The sequence below is a fragment of the Cotesia glomerata genome, linkage group LG1, assembly GCF_020080835.1.
Source record: "Cotesia glomerata isolate CgM1 linkage group LG1, MPM_Cglom_v2.3, whole genome shotgun sequence".
NCBI lineage: Eukaryota > Metazoa > Arthropoda > Insecta > Hymenoptera > Braconidae > Cotesia > Cotesia glomerata.
The window spans coordinates 22,907,246-22,927,995 of NC_058158.1; the positions used below are offsets into that span (position 1 = coordinate 22,907,246).

The 20,750-nt window shown below is 29.9% G+C and overlaps 1 protein-coding gene across 3 annotated transcripts in view; it reads right to left on the reverse strand.

Moving 5' to 3' along the window:
- The window catches only part of LOC123275179 (hypoxia-inducible factor 1-alpha-like), a 128,921-nt gene that overhangs the window by 89,522 nt on the left and 18,649 nt on the right, over positions 1–20,750 (reverse strand). For all 3 annotated transcript variants that reach the window (XM_044743125.1, XM_044743124.1, XR_006511646.1), the window contains exon 2: positions 10,330–10,852. In XM_044743125.1, the coding sequence (XP_044599060.1) occupies positions 10,330–10,852 (523 nt within the window). The remainder of the gene's footprint in view (positions 1–10,329; positions 10,853–20,750) is intronic.

Consider the following 20,750-nt stretch of genomic DNA (forward strand, 5'->3'; position numbering starts at 1 on the left):
GTTCTTGGTGGCAATCGACGTGGTTTTGTAGACTCTTATAATTATTCCATTTCATAAAAAACGATCCAAGAAGAAATGTCGAAGTTATGTGAAAAAAACACTTTTTTCTAAATTTTTCGTTTTCGATAACTCTCGAACGAATCTACCGATTTTGACGGGACTGGTGGAAATCGACGTGGTTTTCTAAACTTAAGAACGGATTAGTTTTTGGAAGTGATCGGTGGAGCTGTTTTGAAGTTATTCTAAAAAAACGATTTTTTGAAAATTTTGTTTTTGAGATGACTCAAAATCTAGCGAACCGAATCGATTCAAATTTTCACAAAATTTAATGGCAATGATACTCTTTGGATCGCCACCTATTTCGATCCGATCGGCCAAGCCGTTCAAAAGTTATAAGAGGTTTACATACATACACACACACACACACACACACACACACACACACACACACACACACACACACACACACACACACATACAGCTGCACGGAAACCATCGCGGAAATAGTCAGGGAAGTTTCTAGTGAACTTAAAACGTCGAGATTTGATGAAAACTCAATTTTTGCAAAACGGGGTAAAAGCAATAACTTCCCGATTTTTGAAAATTTTCAATTTTCTTAGCGGGAAGTTAAAAATATCGTGGTATAAAATTTTAAATTTATAAAATATTTAGAAAATTAAATACATCGTATAGTAATTTTAAAGACAACAAATTTTAATGACTTTATAAACCAACGTACGTAAAAGCTACAAATCTTCCTATTTGATATTACAAGATAAAAGTAGGCTACAATTCAAAACTTGGGTTAAAAAAATTATCATTCTAGTATCATAATAATATCATTGAATAAATTATTAAAGATCCAAGAAAAATTGCAAAATTAGTACGTGGTATTGTAAATGTCGAATGCCGGTGTATTGTTTATTCTTCAATGTAACGTATACTAAAATTATAATTTTTTGCCCTCCGGGCGGAAAGTGGCAACTTTCGTCCCGCTGCGCTAAACTAAGTTGCCGCTTTCCGCCTTCGTCGGACAAAAAAATAGTATACACTCCTCGGGAAGTAAATAAGAAAGCCTCAGATCACATGTTTGTTGACCTCGGCTTCGCCTCGGCCAACAATTACATGTGATCTGAGACATTTCTTACTTTACTTCCCTAGGTGTGTAATATACTATTTTGCCCTCCGGGCGGAAAGTGGCAACTTTCGTCCCGCTGCGCTAAACTAAGTTGCCGCTTTCCGCCTTCGTCGGACAAAAAAATAGTATACACTCCTCGGGAAGTAAATAAGAAAGCCTCAGATCACATGTTTGTTGACAATGATATGTGATCTGAGAAATTTCTTACTTTACTTCCCTAGTTGTGCAGTATACTATTATTCTTTATTTTTAAGGAATACAAGTATCGTAAAATTACATAGTCAAATTTTAATTTTTTACAATTAAGAATTGTAATAACTATCGCAATACAGCATTTCGAACTTACAAATTTGTTTATGAAATTTTTACGTCGCATGATAATTCTACCAGAATTATTTATTGTATTCTATTTCGTATAACGTACAGTATAATTCTGATTTTTTTTTTATTTTTAAAGAAGAAAACTAAGGTAAAATTACGAGGTCTAGTTTGAATTACTTACAACTGGATATAATAATACTTATCGCAACGCAGCATTTTGATATTACAGAATAATTTGTAATGTTATGACGTCGTACAATAATTCTTTATAGAATTATTGTTTGTGATCCGTATCACATAACTAATCCACCATTATTCTTATTTTTTCGCTAAAATATTCGTTGATTTTCAAAAAAATGATCGGTTTTACTTTCATGTTTAATATTTTTACAAAACTAGAATACTAAATTAACTATACAGTAATACTATTTATTTAAGATTAAGCAATAGAAATGTACAAAATGCAACCAGTAATTTTGGAATACACTTGACTTTCAGTTATGATATTCGTTTCAATAATTTTTTTACAAATTGTAAATAGTTCATTTACCAAAATAACGTGATAAATTTTATATAATATTGAATCATAAAATTTACATTCCATCTTATAAATTTACAATTTTTTAAACCAATTATTCATCTAAAACATGTGTATTAAAAAACAAAACTAGTATGATAAAAAAACTTTTGATACATGTATTGTAAAATTTCGGGATTATTAACTTCCCGCTAAGAAAATCGAAGATTTTCAAAAATCGGGGAGTTATTGTTTTCACCCCGTTTTGCAAAAATCGAGTTTTCATCAGATCTCGACGTTTGAAGGTCATAGGAAGCTTCTTTGACACTCCCGAGAGGTTGTCACTACGTCCGTATGTATGTATGTATGTATGTATGTATGTATGTATGTATGTGTGTGTGTGTAATTTGTGAATCGCTTATAACTTTTGAACGGCTAAACCGATCGGAACCTACCAAACGGCGTTCTAAAGAGTTCCTTTAAACTTAGATTTCCTGTGAATTTGAACCGATTCGGATCGATAGATTTTGAGAAATTTTGAAAAATCTCAAAAAAAACTAGGAAAAAAAATTTTTTTTCAAGTGGTTTTTTTGGAATAACTTTTAAAAGGCTCTATCGATCAAGTTCAAAAACTAATCAGCTCTTAAGCTTGAAAAACCACGTCGATCGCCATTAATCCGGTCAAAATTGGTTGATTCGTTCGAGAGATATCGTGAACGAAAAAAAACCAAAAAAAAAATGTTTTTTTGACATAACCGACATTTCTTCTCGGATCGTTTTTGAGGAAATAGAATAATTTTTAGAGCTTAAAAAACCGCGTCGATCGCCGCCAAGAACGTCGAAATCGGTTGATTGGTTCAAAAGATATCCTCGACAAAATATTTGGAAACAAGGATTTTTAACTTCCCGCTAAGAAAATCGAAGATTTTCAAAAATCGGGGAGTTATTGTTTTCACCCCGTTTTGCAAAAATCGAGTTTTCATCAGATACAAAAAAAATTTTTTTTTTTCTTTACAAAGATACAAAATAAAAAAATTAAAAAATCCAAGTAACCGATATGATTGTTTATTATTTTCGGAAATTAAAAAAAATTTTATTGTAAATTTAAAAATTAAAAAAAAAATTTTAGAACGTATTTAGTGTGCGTGGTTGCAAAATATTTTACTTTTAATGAAATTCGTAAAATCTATTTACTAGGACTTTAAAAAAATTGAAATACACAATGACGCACACCAAGTACGTTCTAAAATTTTTTAATTTTTAAATTTACAATAAAATTTTTTAATTTCCGAAAATCATAAACAATCATATCGGTTACTTGATTTTTAATTTTTTATTTTGTATCTTTTGTAAAGAAAAAAAATTTTTTTCCTAATAGTCTTATGAACGTGGACTTGGCGCGACTTTTTTACAGTGAAACTGTTTTTGTTCGGATTTTAGTATTTTTTGTAATTATAATGAAAATTTACAATTGATAACAACTTAAATCTCGTGTTGACTGCATTTTTTACTGCAAACTATCCCCTTGAAGCTACAGTTTATGTAGATGTAATTCCAGTGCACCCTGGCGGCCATAGATGCAAGCTATGAATCACTTTTTTTTACTGTAGTTGCGTGTCTATAGGAAGGATTACTACACATTTTTATTTTATTTAGTCTGTGGCGCTGATATTCCCCATCGAAAAAAAGTCAGAATCTGAATTTGTGAGCGAGCTATAGTATGTGCTAATAAAATTTAATAATTTTAAGTGAATAAATTGTTATAAGTGAATATAATTAATTAATACGGTAAATTAAATTATTAATTACTCTTATAATTAACAAATTAGGTCAAAAAAGTACCGCAGAATTAAATAAAATTTCGCGACTCCAAAAAACCGTTCTGCTTACAGTAAACACAGTCGGTAGTCTGGCGCTCCGTTTACAACGGGATTTTTGAACGGAACTTGGCGCCAGATTCTACCGAATCTGTGGAGATCATTCAAAGACAAAGACATTCATTGGTTCACGGGAGCGGAATATCCGAGAGCAGCGAATCACACTTTTTAGATGTTTAGGCGATCATTTCCTTATCCGCGAGGTCTAATGGCTTAAATAATTAAATTTTTAAATTAAGCAAAAATTTAGTGTTTCAATATATATATATATACTAGCCGTTACCCGCCCGCTTCGCGTGGCGTACAATATATGCCAGGCGCGAAAAATATTAATTTTGTTATCTAACTACGTATACAAATACACGGAGTGATCATATGATGGTACATGATCATCTATTAGGGCTTTTACCTTATATAAAAATTTTTAATTTTTTTTATATTTAATGCCTTCTTATTATCCTTTAGGAATTGAATTTTATAATTTTTTAATTAACGCCCACGCAAGGATTTGTGAGGGTGGCATTTCATAAAATTCATTCTTTACAGCTCAAAAACTCCAAAAAAATCAATCTGGCCATGTTTCAAAGTATTAATAGCTATTGATTGAAATTTACGAATTTTTTCTTAATTTGACGCCCACGCACGGGCACGCCAGGGGGGTGGAATGTCACAGAATTCGTTTTTAAAAAATTTCTAAATGTAATTTGAAACATTCTGACCAAGTTTTGAACTATTAAAAGCCATAATTGAAAAATATGAATTTTTTTTCGTGAACACCCCCGCAACCCCCCTTGTGGGTGGAATTTCGTGAAATCCGTTCTTAGCTGACCTCTACTTGGCAAAAGGAATATTCCTGCCAAATTTCAAGTCTCTAGGTCTTATAGTTCCAGAGATATCGTGATGAGTGACTATCTATATCTATAGAAAGTCTCCTATATATATATAGATAGATATATATATATATATATAATCGACCTTGTCAATAGGATAGCTGCAAAAGTTTTCAACCGATCTTTATGAAACTTGGTACACATATTCTTTGGGTAATTGCCTTGAACGAGTTCGCAGATGAGCAAAATCGGTCAATTAGTTTCGAAATAGCGGCCATTAAAAATTTTCAAAATAGTGAAAATCACGTTTTCGGTCACTTTATTGATGTATAACTTTTGATTAAAAAGAGATAGCTAACTTTTGAAAAATTCATGTTATAGCTCATGAAATTTCCTTTAATTTGGCATACAAACATTGAATTTTTGTCAATTTGTAGTTATTATAGGAAAGTTAAGAGGTCTATTCAACCATTTTCAGGCAATGTGTAGTGCAACTGACTTATGAATGTTATTCAATCAAGAATTCTCAACAAATACTGATGAAATTTGGTACAAAGATTTCTTGGATAATTAGCTCGCATGAGTCCTAGGACAGACGAAATCAGTAAATTAGTTTCGAAGTAGTAGCTTTTCAAAATTATTAAGATAGTGAAAATCACGTTTTTTGTGGCTTCATCGATGAATAACTTTCGATTGAAAAAGATTTTCGAAAAATCCATGTGAAAGCTCATGAAATTGCTTTTGATTTAATGCACATAACATGGACTTTTTTTTCTTTTTTACCTTCGATATAATAACTAAAGTTAAATATTTTTCATTAACTCAATTTTTATTACTAGTCAATGATCGAAATATTCATATCACCGTGAATCTAGTAGACATAACGATTGATCATTTATTATTAAAAAATCATTTACAGAATCTGCTCATCTTTAAACTAGTCCAAGATAATTATCCAAATAGTCAATACGCCAAGAAAACTTTTGCGGAACTTTTTTATTGTAATTTATTTAAAAATTCGGTTTTCAACAAATTATAATAGTGAAAATAAAGAGTATTTTATATCAAATGAAATCTACCTTCCATTTCGGGTGAGGCCGAATGGCATTTTTTTTATTTATATGATTGGAAGGTTATGGCGTCGTACGCTATTTATTTAAAAATTGAGTATCCCCTGCACGTAAAAACCTACATACGTCCACCATGGGACGAAAAATTTTTTAAGCACCATGGGCAAGCCACGCGCAAATACGGTCGAGATGATAATTATTTGCAGCAGGGATATAAAGCCTCGGGCCTTAGCCTTATACTATCTCTGCTGAAAATGTTTATTACCTCGACCGTATTAGCGCGTGGCTCGCCCAAGGTATATAAATAACAAATAACAGGCGACCATTTGCCAATTAATTTAATTGTTACGCTTCACTTCAAAAATTTTTTTCAAATGTCGTTTTTTTCGGAATAAATTTAAAATGGCTTTACCGATCGATTCTTAAAACTAATCAGCTCTTTACATTAAAAAACTATGTCGATTCCCGCCAGGCCGGTCAAAATCGGTTAATTGGCTTGTGAGTCATTGTTGCCGAAAAAATTCGAAAAAAGTAAATTTTTCAAATTTCTCCAAAATTTTCGGCCTGATCAATTTGTGTGTAAAAGTACATTATAAGATTCGAAAAACTGCGTCGACTACCAACCGCGTGAAAATCGGTTGATTCATTCAGAAGAAATTGCAGTTTGAAAATTTAAAGAATAGTGTTTCATTACATTCTGCAGACTTTTGAGCTCGGAAAGCTCAAAATAACACTTAAATTGTATTTTTGAGCTTGAAAAGCTCAAAAACTTCATAGGTGCAATTTAGACGCTTAGATGCAGAATTAGCGAGAAGTTACAGGGATGGTTTTGAGGGTCAATCGTTTTTTAAATTTTTAACTTCCCGCCAAGAAAATTGAAAATTTTCAAAAATCGGGAAGTTATTGGTTTTACCACGTATTGCGAAAATTGAGTTTTTATCAGATCTTAACGTTTTAAGGTCACAGGAAGCTTCCCTGACTATCCCCGCGATGGTGTCCGTGCGGCTGTATGTATGTATGTATGTGTGTGTGTGTGTGTGTGTGTGTGTGTGTGTGTGTGTGTGTGTGTGTGTATGTGTGTGTGTGTGTGTATGTGTATGTATGTAAACCTCTTATAACTTCTGAACGGCTCGGCCGATCGGATCGAAATAGGTGGCGATTCAAAGAGTATCATTGCCATTAAATTTCGTGAAAATTTGAATCGATTCAGTTTGCTAGATTTTGAGAAATCTCACAAATAAAATTTTCAAAAAATCGTTTTTTTGGATTAACTTCTAAACGGCTTCACCGATCAATTCCAAAAACCAATCAGCTCTCAAGTTTAAAAAACCACGTCGATTGCCACCAGTCCCGTCAAAATCGGTTGATTCGGCCGAGTTATCGAAAACGAAAAATTTCGAAAAAAAATTTTTTTTTTCACATAACTTCGACATTTCTTTTTGGATCGTTTTTGACGAAATAAAATAAATATTAGAGTCCAAAAAATCACGTCGATCGCCACCAAGAACGTGAAAATCGGTTGATTGGTTCGTGAGTTATCGTTGTCGAAAAAATTCGGAAAAAGTTAATTTTTCAAATTTCTCTAAGATTTTTGGTTCGATCAGTTTGTGTTCAAAACTATATCATAGATTCTAAAAATCTGTGTGGATTACTGCCAACCGCGTGAAAATCGATTCATTCATTCAGAAAATATTGCAGTTTCAAAATTCAAAAAATACTGTTTTATTAAACTTCTATCAGACGACTTCTCTTCTCTTCGAGCTCAAAAGCTTAGAACAGCTTACTCTATGAGCTCAGAAAGCTCGAAATAACATATAAATTATATTTTTGAGCTCGAAAACGTCATAAGTGCAATTTTAAGAGCTCATTTATGGAATTAGCGGGAAGTTGCAGGGATGTCTTTTAGGGTCAACCGTTTTCCAGATTTTTTTTTAACAGTGTACAGACATATACATACATACATACAGACACCATCGCGGGAATAGTCAGGGAAGCTTCCTGTGACCTTAAAACATCGAGATCTGATGAAAACTCGATTTTCGCAAAACGGGATAAAACCAATAACTTCCCGATTTTTTAAAATTTTCAATTTTCTTAGCGGGAAGTTAAAAATTTTTTCCAAGTTCATAGACTAAAAAGAAAAACCGAAAAAATTTCAAAAATTTCTTTCTCGGCAGTTTTTTTGAAATTACTCGAAAAAAAAATTTGAAACTCAGATCTAAAAATTAGACACTTGGAACTACAATTTGTTTTTTTTCATTTGCGGTACGACCATTTTTCTTCAAGCTACAGCCTGTTTAAAAACCTCCAAAAATTTGGATTTTTTTCGTGCTCCCTTAATTTTTGTGAGAAGTGTATATTGTATTTACAACGCATTGATTTATAATTTTACTAAAATTTTGTTTTGTAAAATATCTGTAATTTAATAAAAATTTTTAACAGTGCATCGGTCGACTTCAGTATCTAATCAGCTCTTAACCTCAAAGAAAAACTTCGGTTGCTGCAAAAGGAATTAAAATCAGTTGATTAGTTTAAGAGATATCGTGACATATTATTTTTTTATGCTTAAAAAATCGAAGTCTATGGTGCAAACTGCATTATAATTGGTTGATTTCTCCAACAGACATTGTAATTATAAATTTTCAAAAAAATGCTGTATCAATTCTGCATTCTCGGTATACATTTTCTCATTTTTTAACCGGACATAATTCAATTGAAAAGGAATTGAGTGTTGAAATCAATGAGTTTTCAATTCTAAGCGATTTTAGAATATATCTACGCGCTTCGCGTTTAAGGAATGCAAAATATTTTTTTTATTTGAAGTGATTCGGACACGACCTATAAATTGTGTTGCTAATATTTTTACTCGCCGATGCTGCCTCTCTTACGGACTATCACTAGCTAACTTTGACTCATACACGGAAAGAACAATAATCAACTGTACATACTCGTATAGTATACTCCGTGATATCTATAGTGAAAAAAAATTTCAGACTATAGTCAATATCCTTCGAAGTTTACTAAATTATTTTTGGACTGTACTCAGTGAAGTCTTCGATTTAATCGATTAATTTTTCTGGTTATATCGCGTAAAATTTCACGGTATATAATCTGAAAAATTATTTCGTGTAAATTAAATTATACTCGGTTGAAATTTGGATTATGCCCACGGTGACTCCGCCAATTTTTTTTTTTAGCGCCTGCGCACTTAGCATTATCATATCTATTATGTATTTTAAATATTAGGTTAGTCAAATATTGTTTTAAATAATTATTACATACATTAAAAACATTTAAGGAGCATTAAAGCACAATTTTTCCGATAATTTGGGGTTAAAAAATTTTTTTTTCTTTTTTTAGACTCTTCGTACTTAAAAATGTTAGGCTAAGAAAAAAATATTTTTACATATCAAAATATATAAATAGTCACACACTCATATAATTCACTGATTATATTTTAATTAATGTCCAATATGCTGATTGACTATAACTCACAAATTATAAACAGCACTTTGCGCGCAGGCGCTAAAAAAAAAATTGGCGGAGTCACCGTGGGCATAATCCAAATTTCAACCGAGTATAATTTAATTTACACGAAATAATTTTTCAGATTATATCCCGTGAAATTTTACACGATATAACCAGAAAAATTAATCGATTAAATCGAAGACTTCACTGAGTACAGTCCAAAAATAATTTAGTATACTTTGAAGGATATTGACTATAGTCTGAAATTTTTTTTCACTATAGATATCACGGAGTATACTATACGAGTATGTGCAGTTGGTTATTGTTTTTTCCGTGTAGTTATTTGTGAATACAAATTGTTTTCATTACGATATTAATGAAACCTTTGTCAGAATATTTTTTTTTGTCTTAAAATAATTTCGAAGAAGTGATTTATATCAATGATGAAAATTTTTTGTTCTCTTAACTTGAATAGATTCAGTGAGATTATGTCAAATAAATGTGTTTTACATTGCCATAATGTCCGATCCACTTTAAAGTTAAAAATTTTTTGGACCTGTAGGGTCAAAGACGGTAAAGCCATCGGAAATCTCGATGAATTTATCGTGAATCACAATAAAATTCCGTAATGTTTTTGTAAATCATGTTAAATTCACACGGTAAAATCCTGCCCTGTTTAAAAATATTGATTGAAAAGAATTAAAAATGATGAAATTCGAATTCTTTTCAGTAGTTCCAATTCTTTTGTTTGTATATATAAATATACAGTTTGCATGGAGTGACCACTTGTCAATTCTTTTAAATCAGTATTTTTAACCAGGGTGGTTTAGTTACCATAGATTCTGATAATTTAGGTTTGCCAGGATGTCATTTTTTATTTTGTACAGAAAGTATAAGAAATATGAAGATTGTTGATGTGTCATCGAAGTATCGTTAAGAGCGAAAAGGAACAATTGTGATGTGTTTTTATGCTTTACAAATCGTTGTATTAATATTTCTTAAATGTTAAAAACCGCACTTAGCGTAATCAAAATCAGATAAAAAAAAATAACCAGAAGTTGTTATATCTTATATTTACTTAGTTAATATACATTATTTATATACTTACTTTGTATGAAGCACTCTTGAGATTAACTTTTTTTCCTTTGTTAGTTAATGTGCATTTGAACCGAATAAAGAAATTACAAGAACACATTTCGTTAACGCTGTTAGATTCCATTAATAAATATTCTTTAATTTCTTCATGGTCACAAGGATGACTATAATCGTAAACACTTTGACCAATCATATCCAGCTGAGAAATCCCTAAATAATCACTAACATTTTCAGAAAGATAAACCATATCTCCATTACTGGCAATTACTAACATGAATCCATCCAAAGCCTGAGGAAAAAATTCATCTGCTTCGATTGTTGATTCAATTTTTGTAAATGGTTTCTTTAAAGCATTGGCAACACTACGAATTTTTAAGTAGGCTATTGCTAGTCTCATCACGCTTGCTTTGTCTAAATGTATTACTTCATCAGGAGAAATAGGTAATGCTGCTGCCATATTTAAAAAAATATCTGTCTCACGACTTCTTCGACATCTTGCTGCATCTCGTGATTTTTCTTTTCTTTTATCATTGCTCCTGTAATTGAAAAAAACTATGTGTAACCTTTCGTCACATGCGCTAAAAATCCTGACGTCATAACACGAGTCGCAAGAAATCACCGCAATGTTTTCTAGCTTGCAAGTGTTGCCGAATTTATTTTAAGCGTACAAAATCTGACTTTTAAAAAACTCAAATTAATTATAAAAACATATTAATTGCTCTAATTTTATTTAATACTTGAAGAATTTTTGAGTTTCATCAAACTTTTATTAATAAATAATAAAAATACTCAAATGTTTCCAAAAAATCTTATAACTTTGCAAGTGAAATTTACATAATAAGAATACACGCGCAGAATAAATTGAAAATTCAGGCCTGAGAATATTTTTAGATTAATAATAAATTCTAAAATAAGTAGCATCAATTATTTTGATCATTTTTGTAATATTTCAAATAAAAGTCAACATGCGGAGATTTTCTTAGTAGCGAGAGTAACGAAAGGTTAAGTAACATGTGTTCAGAATTTCATATTTCATTCAATATTGAATTGCTTTTATCATCTGCTGAAAAATTTCCTAAATGTGGGATACGACATTTTAGAACAAGGATATTTATATGAATTTTAAGTTATCTTTGGAAATTTACGTATTTGGAGAAATAAGTTAAAATAAAATAATTTAAGATTATAAATAAAATTAATTTACTATTATTCAATTAAAATATTAATGTTCACTAGTAGCAGAAATTAAATTTAGAAAAAACTCTCAAGTGTTATGTGATTTCCGAAGGGTTGTACTTGAATGAAAACAGTCGTAGGGAGAACAGAGAGAAGGAATTGAAATTTTAACTTTGTAGTTTTATAAATTTTAGTTAATAGTTTTTTCAATTTCAGTTTTCGAAAAATCATAAGGAAAAAACAAAAAATAGTTCTCAAGTTTATGGTTTGTTCATTCAAAGCTCCAAAGACTTTGATGTACGTTGCAAAAAATTTTGGAAATTTACAAAAAAAAAAAAATAACTTCTTAAAAACTATTCGACATCAATGTTTCGAATTAATTAACCGATTCTAATCTTGGTATTATGAAAAACTTTTTTTTTGAAATCTTTTTACCGATATCTGTTGAACTATAATTTTTGAATGTTCTAAAAATCGATTCCACAGATTGGATTCAATTTGTCTAATCTAATGAACACTTGATATCTCCAAATCGGACTGAAACTAAGTTGTCGAATTTTGAAAATTTATTTATTTTTTTAGTAAGAAAAAAAAAAGAACAAAATACGTGGACCAACGTTCATAGTAGATTTACGTACTTTACAATTTGGATCTTTATATATTTACGTGTATCTATTTATACCGAGAAAACGGCAAGTTAGATATACGTAGATGTAAAAAATTTTTATTCAGGCGCGTAAAGCCTGTTTAAGTGTAACTTGTTGACTTTCACCTATCGATGATATGTTCTTTTTTAATGACCTATTTGTGATGAAACTCTGAATATGAATATTTATTCCAATTATTTACCGAAAATATAGGATAAAAGTTTTTTTTTTCTTTTTGGTGCATTTAAGTTATTATAAATACCAATATAATTTTTCATGAATATTTTGGAATGTAAATTAAAGTAAAATATTTAGTACTTAAACAGATTTTTAAAATTAATATTCATACAAAATCGGAATACTTATCATAAGTGATATCCGTATTTTAACATTATTTGTTGATTTAGTAATTAATTTTTAAAAGTTTTTAAAATCTTAAATCGATATAATTTATATTTTGGTTTATTTATAAGTTGGTATTTTAAGAATAGCCGATAGATGCTACTTTTACCATGAAAATGATACTAAACTTTCAATCAGTAAAAAAAAACGGTATATGATCACTTTAAGTAATAAAAAAGGCCATTCGGCAGCCGAAATGGAAGTAGATTTCATGATGAATAATGAAAATACTACTAGGGTTGCATACGAAAAAAAAAAAAAAATGAATTTCTGTTTGATTAAACAGCAATGACATCAAAACGAATGCAAAAGTAAAATTTCATTAAATCTGTCTGATAAAGCAGGTGATTTTTGGCCTAGACTGATAGTGAGGTACACTAATTAAAGCTTATTTAATAAGCTTTCTGATGCCTTCAATTGTAATTGCACGAAAATACGGTAAAAATGAAAATTTTTGCGATTTTTGAAAATTTTTGAATTGCTATTATTCCTAAACTATTTAATTTGGAGAAATAAGTACACAAATTGAAGCTTATTAAATAAGCTTTCAAATGAAATCTACAGAAATCCGATAGGATGTCGCGTTCCATTGTTATTGCACGAAAATAAGGTAAAAGTGAAAAATTTTTGCGATTTTTGAAAATTTTTGAATTGCTCTCATTTCTAAACTAATCGACAGATTTGGCTCATCTTAGAACTTAACCTCGGAAATCGTCCTAAGAATAAGTATGTTACGTTTTATTGAGATCCGTATAGAATTACGGAAGTTAGAGAAGAGACAATGCCGATTATATCGTATATACAGTAGAACCTCGATAACTCAAACCTCGATTCCCTTCCCTTCACAGCTCAGCTTGAAACCTCCATTACTTAAAGTACAAAACCTCGATAACTCAAACAATTATTTTGAGCATTGCCCTTGATAACTTAAAATAATATTTTGGTGACCTCCATAACTTAAAGTAATATCATTGAGTCATCGTATTAAGTATGTATGCAAACAAAAGGTTTTGCCAGAAGCTTAATTGATTTTCACTTTAGTCTTTCACTAAATCGTTTGACATAAGTTGAACGAAAAAAATATTAATAAACGAGTTCAAAAAATATAAAATGAAACGGAAATTGAATACTTTAACATACGCTGATAAGTTGAGAGCGATTGAAGCTGTGAAAAGTGGTTCCTCCATCATTGGAGGAAACCGTTGAAGATGATGAAGATGATCATATCGTTTGGAATAAATACACGAGTGAGTTCCAGCCTGTGGAATCTCAAATAAGTTTCGACGATTACATTACATGTGATGATGAAGTTGCTACCACAGGAACATTGACGGAGCAAGAAATAATTGACGCAGTTATGAACACTGACGAAGTTGAGGATGAAGAAAATGGAAATTTTCTGAATAATGTAACACCAGATCCACCAATCTCAATCGGTAGCGCCAGGAAAGCTGTCAATGATTTACGAGCATTCATTGAGGGTTGTGGAGACATTAACGACGAAATTTTCTTTTCTTTACATAACATTGAAAGAATAATTGATGTAGAAAATCGAAAATGTATGAAACAAAAGAAAATTACTGACTTTTTCTGAAGAATTAAATTTACTCAAAGAAATATTTATATATAGAATAAGCGAAAGGAACTTTAGTATAGACCGGATAGCTCAAATGGTAGAGTAGCCCACATGTCTTCGGAAGGTTCTGGGTTCGAATCCCAGTCCGAGCTATCTAATAATTTTTTCTCGCATATTCTATAAACTCACATTAAGATGATCCTCTCCACATTCCTTTCCTACCAATATCCTGTTACGTGAATATTTATATATATATATATATGGGTCATTCCATGTCAAATCGACCAATAGTTGGAATCGACCCTTTTCGATTTGGATGAATTTTGGTCAGAAGTTTTCTTTTATCATAAAACGAAGTTCTGCCAAAAGAAAAAAAATAAAAAAATTTTTTTCAAAAGATATGCAAATTCAAAATTTCGCGATTTTTCCAGTTTTTCAATTTTGTTTTTGCAATATCTCGAATGCTATTACAGATACAGGAATTGTCTTTCGTTTGTTTAAAAGGGGACACTTGTGACTATTGAAAAAAAAATATTTTGGAAAAAAATTTTGAAAAATGCCAAATTTTGAATGTTTGAAAATCGTCAAAAATGAAGACCACCATTAAAATTTTGGCTCAATTTTTTTTGTATGATACCTTGTTATGATCTTAAAAGATCCTGAAATTTTTGGATAGGGGTTTTTTTTTTTTCAAAAATATGAATTTTTTGATTTCAAAAAAAAATTTTTTTTGTTTTTTGCAACTTCTATACAAGTTAAAGTTATGCAGATACATAATATTGTAATTTTGAGTATTAAGAAATCAAATGCACGACGTGAAAATATTAAATAATAAATTAATTTCAACTTTTATTTATTTTTTAGACATAATCTAAGTCAGGCTCAACGCATGATATAATTTTTTATTTTCTTAACGCATGATATATTTTGTCCGTTTCTTCACTTCAATTACAGTTTTTAACCTCAAATAACTCAAACAGATATTAATTTTCTATAAAAATTAGAAATGATTTCATGAGAATATCAATTTTTTTCGTTCTTTCGAATACTTATTTACTTACGAATTTCTGCACAATCATAGTTCTCAATCTCAAATTACAAATTATTCCCATGTTAATAAGACGACAAGTGGCATCAACAACTTTAAATGAAGTAAATAAAGGACAATTAACGAATTCTATCATGCGTTAAGGATGACTTCTTATTTTGTTGATGCAAGATTATGTCCAAAAATAAAAAAAAGTTGAAATTAATTTATTATTTAATACTTTCACGACGTGCATTTGATTTCTAAATACTCAAAATTACAATATTATGTATCTGCATAACTTTAACTTATATAGAAGTTGCAAAAAACAAAAAAAAAATTTTTTTTGAAATTCAAAAATTTTTTTTGAAATTAAAAAATTCATATTTTTGAAAAAAAAAAACCCCTATCCAAAAATTTCAGGATCTTTTAAGATCATAACAAGGTATCATACAAAAAAAATTGAGCCAAAATTTTAATGGTGGTCTTCATTTTTGACGATTTTCAAACATTCAAAATTTGGCATTTTTCAAAATTTTTTTCCAAAATATTTTTTTTTCAATAGTCACAAGTGTCCCCTTTTAAACAAACGAAAGACAATTCCTGTATCTGTAATAGCATTCGAGATATTGCAAAAACAAAATTGAAAAACTGGAAAAATCGCGAAATTTTGAATTTGCATATCTTTTGAAAAAAATTTTTTTATTTTTTTTCCTTTGGCAGAACTTCGTTTTATGATAAAAGAAAACTTCTGACCAAAATTCATCCAAATCGAAAGGGGTCGATTCCAACTATTGGTCGATTTGACATCGAATGGCCCATATATATATTAGAGTGTTTCAAAAAAACAAACTATTTTTTTTTTTTCGAAGAACTTTGAAAATTCTTCAGAGTATCCCTAATCGAAGACATTGTGAAAATCTCAGCCCTTAATATTAATGTATAGAGGTGGCTGTAATTAATTTTTTATTTCCATTTAAATAACATAGAAAAAAATTTTTTTTTACTTTTGAATTTTGCTAGTCAACAACGAAGCATTTTATAGCTATGATCGATACATATTCTTGTAGGAAATTTAACGATCTACAAAAATTGTCTGAATGAATATATGCGTACGGAGAACCATTTCGGAGTTATCAGGCCTTAACCATCGAACTGTTTAAAAAAATAATAATATTTATTTATAAATACGAAAAATCGACTTAAATCACTTAAATAAACAATATTATATATCAAAAAATTAAAATGATAAATTTATGATAAAATTTCATGAATTACGAAGTTATAATTTTTCACTATTTTTAAAAAATTTTTTGCTTTTTTAAAAATAAATTATAAACATGAAAAAGAAAATTATTTATTAATTGATAAAATTTATGAATTATCATATTTTTTAAATTGTCATGTACTGTTATTAACGAAATAGTTTTAAAAATTCTAGGTTATGTAATTTAACTCAGTGCTATATAGTTACATAGTACTTCAATTGAACAATCAATTTTTATTGAATTGTTAGTATGATTTTTATAGAAATGATAATACATTAATTATTTCCGCTTTCTGCCGTCACAAACCTGTCTCTCTCAGAGCTTTTTTGATGTAATTGTTAATGTTTTAAACTAAAATAAGTTTAATATTATATTTAATTTATTTATAATTATTTGTAATTGTGTTTATAAAATCTCATTGTTAAGCTTAAGATGGAGAAGCAAATTTATTTAATTGGTTATCAAATCACAAAATTTGTAGGAAGCAAACTGCCGAGCTTAAAAGAGGTTATGTCTCTTTTCTTTCATTATCATTGTTCTCAAAGCTTGACTATTAAGAAAAGTGCATTAATTACGGTTGAGAATGTATTCGATTTATGGTCTAAAGCTGGAATTCCGACTTGTGCGAAAAATTCTGCAGTAAGAAAACTCATTCGCCATCACACTGTTTGGAAAAATTTGCTAAAAAATAAAAATCAAAAGCTGTCATCTACTCAAAAAAAAAAAGTTTCTATTTTTTGTGCCGATATTGAGAAATTATTCGACATAGCACATCACAAAGTAATGAAACTCATTAATGAAAGTCAAAAGTTATTTTTGCAAGGCCAAAGACAGTCAAATCGACGAGGTTTTCTCCATATTAATCCTCCAGTAAAAACGGTAGCTAATAATATTGATGAAAATAGAATTGGTGAGTGGTTTTTATTTTTAATTGTCACCTAGGGTAAATAGCACAAAAATCCTCAAAAAATAGTCATTTATAAACCTAGCATTATTTCATTTCCACAAAATTTTTTAAAGATAATTTTATTATCAGCAAAAAAATTACGTATCTTCTTACTGATTTTTTATGCACGAAGTATTTATTTAATTCTAACAATTGAATAAAATTATGTTTTTAAACGTTTTTTTTTTCAGTATTACCTTTTCTTAAATTGGTCAGTAATTATTTTGAATATTTTTAGTTATTCTTGAATACAAGTTAAATATTTAACATTTTTCTTTTTTATTTTTATAAAATTAATTACAAATCCTGACTAACTTGAATGTCTCACACTTATTTTCTGTGCGTAACTTATACTGTATCTGATATGTTTTAAAATTTTTGGTTTTCTTTCAATCTCTGAGGATTCAAAAGTTAAACTTTTTATATTTTGCAGACGAAATTCAAAGTGATGAGAATAATACTGGATTATTATTAAGTCAAAAAACAGATTCAAGTTTAAGTCGAACTTCAAATGCAGCATCTGATTTCGAAGATGATATAGAGGTTTCACGGCAACGAAAAAAACTTGAAATAATCACGCCTAAGCTTGTCAGTGCATTGGATCGTGCAAATGTAAGTAGCAGAAATGCTACTTACATTGTAGCTGCTACTTTAATCAGCGCGGGACTAGATATAAGTCAATATAATTTGAGTTACTCAACCATCCATCGTCAGCGTGAATTAGCGAGAAAAAGTACAATGGCAAATTTACAACAAAATTTAAAAGTTGATAAATGCGTTTTACACTGGGATGAGAAGATAATGCCTGACATTGAAACGCGCCAAGACGTGGACAGATTACCAATCGTATTATCAGCTTCGGGACAAGAAATACTACTTGGTGCTCTCAAAATTGACTCTGGAACTGGGGAAAATCAAGCCTCAGCAATTATTTCTGTCCTGAGTGAATGGTCTATCGCTGACAGTATTACAGCATTATGTTTTGATACTGCGGCTGTAAATGCAGGTTTTTATCAAATTATAATATATCTCTATTGACGAAAAATCGAAGTCGAACAAATTCTATGCTATAAATCTAGATATATCTGAAGCTTTTTTTCCTCTACTTTATTTGCTTAAGCGGGTCTTCTGGTTTGACGTCCTGATTTTTGTGCATTTTTTTGGGATTTTTTTGTAAAGACCAATGAAGAGATAGAACTTTGAACTTTTACTATTTATTTATATATATTTCAAGAGTATACAGTTTACAGTTAAATATTTAGCTAAAAACATTTAGTAGAACTAAAGTTAAGTGGCTTGAAGATACCCGCTTCGAAAAAATTGATGCTTACTTCTTCCATGATATCCGCTCATTAGCATATCTGAAATAAAAAAACCCGGCGGGGTTTTAATTTGTATACTCAAATACACCGGGTGGACTACGATCGAAAAAAATTTTTAAAAATTGGATTTTTGACAGACTTCGGAACAAAAAAATTCGAATTTCATTTTTTTGTCAACTTTTTGATACAAAAAAAATAGAAATCAAAAAAATTTTTTTTCGATCGTAGTCCAATCGATGTATTTAAGTATACAGATTAAAACCCCGGCGGGTTTTTTTGTTTCAGATAAGCCAATCAGCTGATATCATGGAGGAAGTGAGCGTCAATTTTTGTCGTGGCGGGTGTCTTCAGACCACTATAACTTTAATTCTAGTGAATGTTTTTAGTTCAAATTTTAACTGTATACGCTTGAAATATCTATAAATAAATGTTTAAAGGTTCAAAGTTCTATCTCCTCATTGGTCTTTACAAAAATCCCAAAAAGTGCACAAAAATCGGAAGTCAAACCAGAATACCCCTTAACTCAAATAATAATTTTTTTTGGTTTTCATTGTTTCAGCTAATGTATTGGTTATTTATTTTGTTATTTATCAGTACTTACATTTAAATTTGTAATTCATGGTTTTTTTAAGGAATTCACAGTGGTGCATGTGTTCTCGTTGAACAAGCACTAAGAAGAGAGTTGACTTATTTACCATGCCATCATCACATTATTGAGCTAGTTTTAAGATCCGCATTTGAAACTTATTGGCCTACATCTTCAGGTCCAAATGTTTCGATTTTACTCGGTTCAAAAAACAAATGGAGTGATATTGATCAACAAAAATATACTACTGGGATTTCAGACAGAGAAGTTCAAGAAGCCCTTGCAGATATAAAAGATGAAATCCTAATACTTATTGCTAATTACTTACAAGTAATGTTGATTATGGTTCTTAATTATCTTCAATTGCGTTTCGTATGTGTCATAATATAAATAATCATTATTATTGTTGTTGTAGATTTCGCAACCAAGAGGAGATTATAAGGAGCTTCTGGACTTAGCTCTGATTTTTGGGAGCTGTGCCATCTGACGGAGTAGTTTTTAAATATCCTGGAGCTGTTCATCATGCAAGGTGGATGGCAAAAGCGATTTATAATTTAAAAATATTCATGTTTAGAAATCAGTTAAAGCTAACAAAGACCGAAATTGTAGGAGTCCGTCAAATTTGTATTTTTGTGATAAAATTTCACATAAAAGCGTGGTTTTCAGCAACGTCGGCGATAACAGCGCCAAGTAATGATTTAATGCTGATAAAAAATTTGCTTCTTGACAAAAAAATTAATTCAGCTATTTCAAAAAAGACATCTGAGAAAATGGCTAATCATCTGTGGTACCTTTCTGAAGAATTAGCAGCTTTGGCTTTATTTGATTCGAGAGTTTCACCGGAAATAAAAATTAGAATGGTAACTGCTATAAAGTCCCGAGATAGTAGTATATTAAATAAAAAGCGCTTCATAATCAATAAGAATAAGTTGAATACGTTATTAATAAAAGATCTAAGTCATTTCGTTTCTAAAAGATCATTGGTATTATTTGAACGATTTGGATTGTCTACTGAGTTTCTTGATGTCGACATCACTTCATGGGCTAGTCACAGAAGCTTTCAAGAAAATATTCAATTTTTTAGTACATTAAAAGTAGTGAATGTCGTTGCTGAGAGGAATGTCGCATTAATTACTAAATATAATCAGCATTTAACTAACAGTGAAGAACAATTTTGAGGTTTGCTACAAACGGTAAAAAAACATAGAGAAGACTTTCCGAGCTGTTTTAAAAAAAACTTTATGTAAATTGTACTATTGAAGGTATGTTGACCATAAATTCGTAATACATCTGTATTTTTTTAGCGCTGTTCAGTGAAATTAGTCAGTAATCAATAATTAATAAAAACTTTTCATCAAAAACCTCTTAGAAATTTATCATTATAATTTTTTGATATATAATATTGTTTATTTAAGTGATTTAAGTCGATTTTTCGTATTTATAAATAAATATTATTATTTTTTTAAACAGTTCGATGTTTAAGG